General features: G+C 37.1%; 1 protein-coding gene across 2 annotated transcripts; it reads right to left on the bottom strand.

Annotated features, from left to right (window-relative positions):
- Positions 1–3727: 3727 nt before the first annotated feature.
- On the bottom strand, positions 3728–10814 carry LOC110829362 (uncharacterized). 2 transcript variants are annotated; one of them, XM_022063011.2, is made up of 2 exons: positions 10376–10814; positions 3728–10176 (listed from the first exon to the last, which is right to left on the bottom strand). In XM_022063011.2, exon 2 carries the CDS (start codon positions 10148–10150, stop codon positions 4139–4141), a length of 6012 nt encoding a protein of 2003 aa, XP_021918703.2. In that variant the 5' UTR covers positions 10151–10176; positions 10376–10814; the 3' UTR covers positions 3728–4138. The 2 variants fall into 2 exon arrangements, with proteins under 2 accessions (XP_021918703.2, XP_087207563.1); XM_087351437.1 differs by having other exon boundaries at positions 10568–10814.
- Between the last annotated feature and the right edge of the window lie 13 nt (positions 10815–10827).

Genomic DNA, 10827 nt, shown 5'->3' with positions numbered 1-10827 from the left:
AGAAAGGAAGTTCAATGGGAATGAGAATTAGGATTGATGGCGTTACATCATAACAATGCATGATCACACATACAGTTACTTTGGCCAGTCTCAGCAATACATTGGTACCCTCCAACCACATTTATCACATTTAATAATTTAAATTGTGTTCCTAGATTGGAATGTGTCATGAAAGAATAAAGCATTTATGATGTGCCTCTCAGTTGAAAATGTAACCTGGGAACTCAATAAGAAATGAGTTTCAACAAGTAGCAAATCCACTGGAATCAATGTGTGAATTTGTTTTCCTTCCCACTGTGTTGTCCTTCAGTTCTGTTTGTTCTGTCTGTAAAGTGTATATAGTGAATGCATAATAGAAGTCATGTCTGTCCATCCACCTGTATGACTCATTTAAGAAATAACATAGCTTGATTAAATCTGGTACTCAGGTATACTAAAGTTAACAGACTAATTTGTCCTATGAACCCATGCTTTACCTGGCACTCAAGCTGATCATTATGGATTTCCTAAAAAGTTAATACATGAAATAATATGGCATGTCTCATTAAGACCCACACCTTTCATTTGCATCATACTCAGGTAATGCATATATTTAATGAAGTAGAAGGAAAAAATGTCTCCATGCAGTGTAATGTCTGCACTCTTCTTTATCTCTGCAGCAGTAGACCTGTAAAATGAATTCTTCTTGGGCTACCAGCTGTGCAAGGTGGTTTATTGAAGAAAACACCAATGTTTCGAGAACCATCTTTGTCCTTGTCCTTGACCCTGATGACAAAGACAGTTTTCAAAATGTTGATGTTTTCTTCAATAAACCACTTTACACAGTTGGTAGCCCAAGAAGAATTCAGTATACTTAGTTGCCATGAAAGCTTTAGATCATACAGACCTGTAGAATATTTAACTTAAATGGACATGACCAGTACTGTATACATAACTGTGAAGAACAAATGTGGACATTAGAAAGGTATACTCCACAACAAAATAGTTGGAGAAGCACAATTTTAAATTCTATTTGCATCAATCTAGAAAATTCTCAATGTTAATTTCAGTGTTGCAAAGACTTAAGAGTGACAATAAACCCCCTAGATGTTATTTAATGCATTTTTCAGAGCACTATACAGCAACATACCTGGGCGAGGTACTACCACTTCAGCTCGCATTAATATTTTGAAAGTAAACCATCAACAACAAATCATAAATATTCATACTGCAACCAAAGGGTACGTCCCGTAATACAGAGTTGATGCAAGCCTTATAATTTTATTCACTAATTGGGCCGAATGTGAACCACATGGGATATTAAGAACATATTAATATAACAATGATATCCATGCCATAGATAAAATTCCAGCCATGAGCAGAAGTAATGCGCCTCAGCCATTTCAGATTCTTGTATGTTCAACAACTTCCTGTGCAGTATGATAAGCTGATAAGATTTTATTATAAAAAATATCCCCCTAACCATATAAGGTCACACAGTGTAAACCTCACATTCACTTTCATTTATTGTGTTATGCAGTCATGTCCATAACTGTATGGGACAGCATTACTACTGCTTTCCACACTGGATTGCAAATGGTGAATCTACTTTAACAGAGCTTTTTAAATATAATTATTTAATATGACATGGCAATTAGTTAACCTATAATAATAAAGAGATGGCTTCAATTTTGAAATATGTTATACAAGTACAAATCCTTTTGCTTTTCTCCAAGTACAGTGAAATGTTACCGCAACGAACTCCGGAAAACCTTTAAAACAAACTGAGTGTAAATGTATCATGCAAGTTAACACAAGTCATCTTCAGGCAATGCATTTGCACAAATGTAATATTTATACTCAGTGAGAAGACTAACTCAGACACAATGCATCTGACTTGTATCCTGGCAGTTATTGGTTGAAATCTCAATAAGGAAACTCAGTCTTCATTCATTTCCTCTGCTTTTCTGTCAGTCCCAGTGAATGAATGCAGAATATAACGAAACCATGACTACTTTCTTTGAACTCCTTATATAATAACAATCAAGGCAATTTCACAAAAACTTCTTGGTTGAACTCTAAGAGAAAAGAATCAGTCACTTTAACCCATTTTTGTCTTTCTAAATACAGGAAATTATCTTACAGTCTAAACTTATCCTGTACCCACTGTGAAATTGTACTCGAAATTTAATAACTGTGTACGCTACAGTTTTGTCCAAATGTTAGTAACTGAACGTCTCACAAGGGCTTAAAATATGAACTAAAAAAAAAGATACTCAGTGCAAAGCAGAAGAAACTGATTACCAGTAGTATTTTAAAAATGTCTGCTCTGAACACAGCTTTTTACTTCCACAGGATGTGAATATGAACATTTTTTGGCATGGCCTTACTTTGCAAATTCACATTTTCTCACACTGTGTCAAAATTATTTACTGTAATGTTTGAATCTTTTTATACATTTGCAATTTTCTATAAACATCTGGTTGTGTCATAGGATGACCTAACTTTGGTCTATTTCATAACAACGGAAGTTACGCTTGACCCAGATTTGTTATGTAGGCTGAAGACCAATATGAATTGCATATCTATTTCATTCCATGACATTCAGAATTTTGTGATTAAATGTTCATAATTGTGAACAAATTAACTTATTTCTTACAGTTACTTCAACTTTTTGACAATTTAAAAACAGGAGAATATTTTTGTGTTTATTACAGGATTGCTAGCTTACACATAATGAGGTTTACTTCAATGGCTTACACAAAATTTTATTTTACTTCAGTTTGTTGTATTGACTATTCGCTGTAGAAAATGGAAAATGCTAATTTTATGAGCTGATAAGGTATCCATTTTGTCACAGCAGAATTTGCTCATTATCTCCCTATTCACATTCATATACTGAAACTACTGTGAATAAGATAAAAACTTCCATAATGCTCATCCACTGAGGCTGTTACTTAAATAGTAGCATAAATAAACCTAGCATTAATTCTTGACTTCCTTGTAACAATAACCACTGTTTTTACCCTCTGTGCTATTTATTTTCTTTCCAGGAATTCATGTACACTGACTTCATAGATAAATTTTTAAGAATAACCTTAAGTCACTCTACAGAAGAAAACTGTGAGTTTCCTAATGTCTATGAGAATTAGCCACAAATGTATTTACATCCCACATTAAATATAAGATCAGTTTCTGCGGAATTAAGATATACAATCCATGCAACTAATAAACATTAATAACTCTCAAAAATGGAAGATTAAGAAATTGTTCAGGACATGATGAGAAACAGATACTGAATTTTATAATGCACATGTATAAATGGCATCACATACTTTCAGCATTCATCAGCCCAATCAAGATTTCTGACTGTTGCATAAGTATGTCAAATCACTTGAAACAACAGAAATACTAGCAATTATTATTATTCGGTTGCACTATTTCCCACGTAGGCAACTTCATATAAAAAATAAATAGTCTAAAATGTTGGTATACTAAAAAACACATGGCATTTCATCAAATACAGGTAAAAGTGAAAGAACACATTATATACATAGTATTTGGTAAATACATATTTAATATCTCATTGCTGTGCTGTATCTGTTTCTTAGACACGAGGCCACTGTGAGACAACACTCAACATCAGATCCTGTTTCTAAACCTGTGATATTACTACATTCTCAAACTACTGTCTCCAATTTCAGTAGTAATGTGATATAATTCCACTGCACAGATAAATGCGAAACACTTCTGACATTGCATATGACAAATGTATAATAATTTTATTGTAATAATAATATAATGTACAAACAATGACTTGGAACTCGCTATCATCCACACAATTGCTTTGTGAAGAAATGTTTTGTTTACATTTACAAATTTCCAATTACCATCTGCTAGATTGATTTCAGTGTTCAACATTAGCTGCTGACAATTACTTTTAGACTCCACCAGGGATTCTTTTAAAAGTTGCGTGAATTCAAGTACAGTAAATTATTATCCTACCTATTTACACTATTTACACAGAATTCTTTTGAAGAGGAGAAAAGCAACAAAGAAACAACACACACATGAAGCAAAGCTTCCAGAACTTCACACATTAATACACACCAATGGTTAAATAGGGTGTTCAATACTGTGTACATAAACCCACCCCATGTCACACATGTAACAGGTACTCGCTTCTTGTTGCAGCCCTTTTTCTGCAGTCAGGACAAAACCACTTGCCCTTAGGTGGCACCATTATTCCTACACATTCAAAATGAAACCATTCAATTGTACAGTCTTTACCATCACATGCAATCATTTCTGAAACTTCATCATATGGACACTGGCAGTAACAATACAAATTTTCATTCTTTTGCTGCACAGCATCACCTTCTCTTGCAGCTGACACTGAATTTGTTTGTACTGCTGATGACGACTTAACTTCACTATCTGCATCAGACAGATCGTCATCATCATCGTCATCATCATCATCATCATCGTCTTCCTCATCTTCATCATCCTCCTGTTCTTTTTCAGCCTCACTTTCACTGTTTGACGACTCACTGTTGCTTTTCTTTGTGTCCTCTCGGTCACTGTCACTATCTTCCACAGCCTCTTCCTCCGACTTATCCTCATTAATGGTTGGAAACTGAATACGTTCAGGCGCGGAGACAGCGCTGCTACATCCTGCTGATGGCTGCACTACTGGTACCGGGCTGTTGCTTACAGCAGGCATCACCTTACGCCACTTAACCGGTGGGTGATCGGGTTCATCATCACTAGAATCCCCATAAAATTTCTTGGGAACTCGCTTTCTTTTGGAGAGGCGTTTGCTATCTGTTTCTGAGCCACTGCCTGTGCTATGATATGCTGTAGTGGGTGTCAATGGTTCAGGATGACTAACAAGGAAGGGATTTTGAATGGGTCGGGCATGTGTGGCCAGGGTTGTAGTATTCATAGAATTGCTTGCAGATGTTGGCAGGGTTGATTTGGAAAAGATGGGTGATTGAGTGCTGTAATAGTCTGTGGGAATGTTGAGTTTCAATTTGCTTTCAATTTTATTCTCTGAACTATGCTGATGCTGTGATTTTTTATGTTTCTTTATTTTTACTTTCTTCTTTGGTACAGGTTCTTCAATGGAACTAGCTGGTGGTGACTGACCAGACTGTGACATTGTGCCATTGTTAACAGGAGCCACTGCTGCCAATAAAAGAAGCTGGTTTCGTTTTTCTGCGAGTAATTTGTTAGCAAGTCTCTGAGGATGTTTATCATAAAAATCCTCATCTGTCTCTGTTTCATCTGTGTCTAAATCTGATTCTCTTACAGGCAATTCCATGTCCTCAGGTTCAACTAAAGTGGTCAGAGATGGAACCTCATCCTGTTCAGGGGGACCATTAGCTGCTATCTCTGTTGCACCTGCTTTAGCAGGCGTTGCATTCTCAACTTCCTCCAATTTTCTCTTCTTGGCCCTCTCGCTCCTGCATTCTCGTCTGGCTGCCTGGCGCTGTCTGCCTTCTGAACCTGAACTATCTGAATCTGAGCTCTGACTAGAGGAAGAGCCTGAACTGCTTGAACTAGAACTGCTACAACTGCAGTTTGTACCACAACTACATGTGCTTGAGTCACTATTACTGCTGGAATCACTAGATGATGAACTAGCACTACGTTTTCGTTTCTTCTTGGGCGACTTTTGTTTCTTCTTGGTTGGAGAAGTGGTAGCTTGAACAGGTACAGCTGCAGCATCTTTCTCTCTCCCATTTTCAATATTAAATGATGTTGCATTAGTATAACAGTAATTATGATCAGCATCACAAGCTTTCTTTTCTTCTCCTGATTTTTCATTTGGTTCTTCTGTTTTCCCAGCATCTTGTTGCAGACTCACATGCTGTACACCTGCTTCTGACACCAACATATCTTGTAACTGCTCTTCTATGTCTACTGAATGACTTGTCCCAGCAGGGGGACCACAGTAGTCATGATCCATATATATCACTGAAATTATTTCTGCAGCTGACCTCTCATGTAACTGAAACTGTAATTCTTTTTCAGTGTTTTGCATTGAACTTTCACCAATTTCAGTGTGCTGATTTTCTCGTCGTTCCAAGTTTGCTTTATAAGTCTTGAAGTTATCCCAAATTCCATCTACAACTTCAACTGGTTGCTGAACATCTTCATCTGTCTGAGACAAAGTTTCAGAAATTCTTTCTGCACCATTTAAGTTTGTGCTTTCATTAATAGCTACAGATTTTGTATCAATTTCAGATGTATTTGTTTTAACATTTAATTGTGTCTCTTTCCTTTCTCCATCGTCATCAGAATCATCACTTTCTGATGATAAATTCAAGGGGGGAAGGTCATAGACATCTACAACTTTAGATTTCTTCTCACCCACATCTTTTTCTTCATATTTGGCTCCTTCACCCAAGTTTTCTGCAACAGGTACTTCTATAGCAGCATTCGCTACATCTGCTTCTGACATTGTCGTCATTGTTTTAGTATCACACACCTGTGATTCTTCTCCTTTTATTGAATTACCCCTGTTGACTGCATCTTCATGGGCAAGTATCTCTCCTTGATGAGATTCACTCTCTGTCTTAGTTTTATCTTCTTGGTTTTCAGTTTCTCCTGTAGAGCCATTTTCTTGTAATTTTGTTTCGACTGTATTTTTTGGTGAGGAAGGCTCACGATGTTTCTCCTGGTGTTTGGTTAAAAGTTTCCTTGATATGAAACGTTCTTCACATTCACTGCATGGATAAGGCAAATCACCAGCATGGAGCCTCTTATGAACTTTCAACGCCACTGCTCGTGAAAAGCTGCTGTTGCATTCTTCACATACAAAAGAATTGGGTGGTATACAGAAATGGTAGACATGAGGCCATTTCTTCTGTAAACATTTCTTGCAAAGAACACTCTCAGTACCGTGCTTCCAGAACAGGTGTTTTGTAATGTCGGGTTTGTTTCGATATGCAATTCCACAGCGATAACAGAGATGATGTAGTTTGTGTTTCCATACATGGTTTGACAGCTTCTGTTGATCTTCAGTAGTTTCCAGACACACATCACACGCATGATGTCTCTTCCGCAAATGTACCATAAGTCTAAAAGCAGAAGGTAAACCATCAACTGTACACAGACAGCAGCGAAAGCTTATATTACTTTCTGGTACATAGATACCAGGGCATAAATGACACAGCAGCTCACTGTAGCTGTAGAAATTGGATTTACACATAATGCATAAAAGAATTGTCTTCTGGTGCATCTTTCTATTATGCACATACAATTCTTTATGTAGGTTTGTCAAGAAATGACAGTGGAAACATTCATATGTCCTATCATGGGGGCGCACACAAGTTTGGTCCATATTATCGTAGGAGTCTGTGTTAAAGAACATTTGCTGCAATTCAGATAATGAAGTTTTTAATCTATCTACAAAACCATCAGCTTCTGTAAGTTCCCCGCTATCAGAGCAAACCACCGGAGCAAAACGATGTTCCGCTAACAAATGCAATGCTAACTGTTTACCATTAACAGCTATTTTCTTAGCATGATTACAGTATACACAATTAAGGCAGGAAACTTTTACAGATTCCTTCAGTAACATTTGGATATTCATGGTATCCAGACTTTCCTCAAGTGTCAGTTCCAAAAGAGGTACTTCATCACCTGCTAACTGCACACTTTCTGCTGGTTCATCAGTTTTTTCATGTTCCAAAACTACACATTCTTGAGTTTCCTCTGCTGTATTTTGTACCTCTTCAGTGTCACTCTTTGGCTCATCTTGCTTACTATCTTCTACTTCACTCATTTTATCTTCTATAGCATGTTTCTCCACATCATTAATAACTTCTTTCTGTAATTCTGTTTTTTCTTCTTCTTCACTCCTGTTTTCATCAACAACAAGAGACATTTTATCACTATCTGCATTATCAGCATCTGACTCACTTTTCTCCTTATCCTTTGTCCCCTCATAATGATCACTTTCCTCAGACGATGCTTCTGAACTAGTAGAACTGTCCTCAGTATCATCGTCTGACTCAGATGATTCAGACTCTGAATCAACTTCTGTGGCACAAGGTGTCAGACTAATTTTTGTTTCTGTTTGTGATAATTTTTTTGGGTTGACATCATATTTTGGTGAAAATTTTGAATTTGTTTCCCTCTGCAGTTGAAGCTGTGACTTTGTATCACTTTCTACACTTGGCTGCAATTTTTCCATGGCAGGACTTTCAAGCTTATGACTGTTTTGAAAATCTGTCATGCTCTCAAAAGCTGACTTATCTGCTTCTATCTCTCCTTTGTGCACGCTTTCTTCAGATTCAGAAGAAATTTTGCTACTTTGGTTATCATAGCACTCATCACTTTCTTGAATTTCCTTTTCTTTGATATTTATACTGTTATCTTGAACATCTTCGTATCTCTTATCGTCACTAGTTTCTGTACAGTTCTGGTTTATGTTTGTAGTAGGTGATAAACTTGTAGGCTCCTGGTCAGATATTTTCTTTGTAACCACTTCCTGACTTTTACTTTTACAGGTTTTGACTTTTGATGCAGCTACTGGTTTCTGCTTTTCTGAGGGCTCGTGAATGTTTACATGACAGAAAGCAGCTGCATTACTGATATCATAGTCATCATCAATATCTGAGAGATCTCTAGATTTTTCCTGACTTTCTCCTGTATTATCAAGCATCGTGTTTGGTTTCTGGTTACTTTTCTTCCCCGGAACTTTTCCCAATGGAATTAAATATTTTGTGACTGAACGAGAATTTTCTTGAATTGTAGGTTGGGAATTCTGTGTTGATTCTGGAGGTCTTTCAAGTGTAGAAGGAACTGAAGAACTGGATGATGGTGGTGGTGGGGGCGGTGGAGATGAGCTACTGTTTGTAAAGGCTCGACGACATGTTGGAAAATGTGCACCTCGCAACCCGCATAAGAAACATGCCTTGTCAGTGTTAATCACCAATCCTTCACTACAAGAGTGATCAAAGAAGTTTTCTTGCTCTGTAAATATTCGTTCACAGGTGCAACACATAAGAAAACAGGAGCCTTTAAACTCACTTATGAAGTGCTCTGATGAAGCATAGAGTCCTTCAATTACGCCATGTTTTCCAGATAAATGTGTAGCAAGCTTATCAGCCTGGGAGAACATCCCCAAGCAGAATAAGCATGTATGCCTCTTATGAACTTCCCTCATGTGAAGAAACAGATTCCAATTTTCATAGTAAGTCCCACAAGCTGAACAGAGGTACACTTTGCGGGTTATTCTGAAATTTGTAGATGGAGTAGATTCTGATGTTGTGGGTGGTGGGGCAGATTTTATAAGAGTCTGGATCTTATTACAGTTCTTCAGGCAGGTGTTCTGATGTTCTTGTAACTTTAACATGGAGGGAAAACCACTCTCACCACATTTGTAACATTTGAATTTCACTGTTGGCTGCAAGCCCAAATACTGGGCATATTCTGTGAGCTGTGCACTGGATTGTGTCCCATCTGGTAATGTCTGATGAGAAACCAATACATGCTGAGATTCTGACACAGGCTTTGTGACAGATGATTTCTTGCACTTAAAAACTGATTTTGTAGAATTCATTGGTGAATCACTTGATGTGGCCATGTTATTGATTTCTACAGATGTTTGAGCTAGAATCCTCTTTTTAAACCCTTTATATTCAATGTTACCCTCAGAATTTTGGTTATCATCCTTCGTTGTGTCTTTTGTTTCTTCAGGCAATGAGATCACTTGCTTTTTATGTTTCTGGTGGATTCTCAGATTATCAGATTCTGAGTATATATCATCATCTTCAGCTGATCTGCTGTCCTTCACTACAGTATTATCACCACTGTTACCTACATCAGAACTCTGTTCCACTCTGTCACATTCTGATAAATCCATCTCACCATTTACTTTCTTTGGGCTTTTAGGAACATCACTATCACTTACTAATGTGCTACTGTTCTGACCATCCCTGTCACTTGTTACTAGAGTAGTCTCTAAACAGCTAGATGACTTCATATTTTCCTCACAATCAAGCTTTAATCTGTAATTTTCCTCTACGAATGGACTACTGGAGTTACTGTTATCAGTATCACTATGTAAAAATGTAGCACTGTCTTCATGGTTTGCTGTCATTTCATTGAATATAGATTCCTCCACTGCCATTGATGTGTCACCTTCATCATCCTCCATTGCTGCTGCCAATCCACCACAAAAGCCTGAAACCAAGAAATGGAAGTCAATGAAGAATCTCGTAATAACTGAAACAGTCTTCTCATCGCATGCATATGATTAATAAATTTCTTAAAATAACAAATTTTATCAAATGTAGGTCCACCCCATAACATGTTATGAATTCAAGGTATGACTAAGGGATTACGATCATCAAAGGCAGCTAAAAGATAGTGTTATTATTACCTGCCGTATAATGTTTCCAATGCAATCTTATGGTTCCAGTTGCCACTGAACAAAGTTCTTGTAGGCAAGTGGTTGAAATGATACAATTTCAAGACGTTCCAAGCCTTACCGAAAAGGTTAGATAACTAGCTGCACTTCTCGAATGGCGTTCAGTATTTGTTGTAACACAGCGATTTATAGTATTTCACTTACAGATTACTAAAATCTTCGCTTCCCCGCCTTAAAGGTTAGTAAAATGGCGTCACAATTAATAGCAACACATCGTCCAACCTTTACCGACCGTAGTGACATCTTTTATTTACGCACAATAGGAGGGTTGGCATGGGCCACACTGAAAACTTCGTGCATTTCATATTTCCTCAGTATATTTATATACAGATTTCAATAAACTGCATATAAACTAGTTTGAACATTTGTCACATTCATCAATTGCCTACAAATACTGATAGAGC

This window comes from Zootermopsis nevadensis, unplaced genomic scaffold (genome assembly GCF_977971745.1).
Source record: "Zootermopsis nevadensis isolate Lab colony 2312 unplaced genomic scaffold, Znev_1.0 Znev_ptg000019l, whole genome shotgun sequence".
NCBI lineage: Eukaryota > Metazoa > Arthropoda > Insecta > Blattodea > Termopsidae > Zootermopsis > Zootermopsis nevadensis.
The sequence above is the reverse complement of the archived record's forward strand: the minus strand, read 5'-3'. Positions and strand labels throughout refer to the sequence as shown.

What these genes read in the sequence shown, in the direction of transcription:
- LOC110829362 (XM_022063011.2), bottom strand. Translation starts at nt 10,150, where the DNA reads ATGGAGGATGATGAAGGTGACACATCAATGGCAGTGGAGGAATCTATA.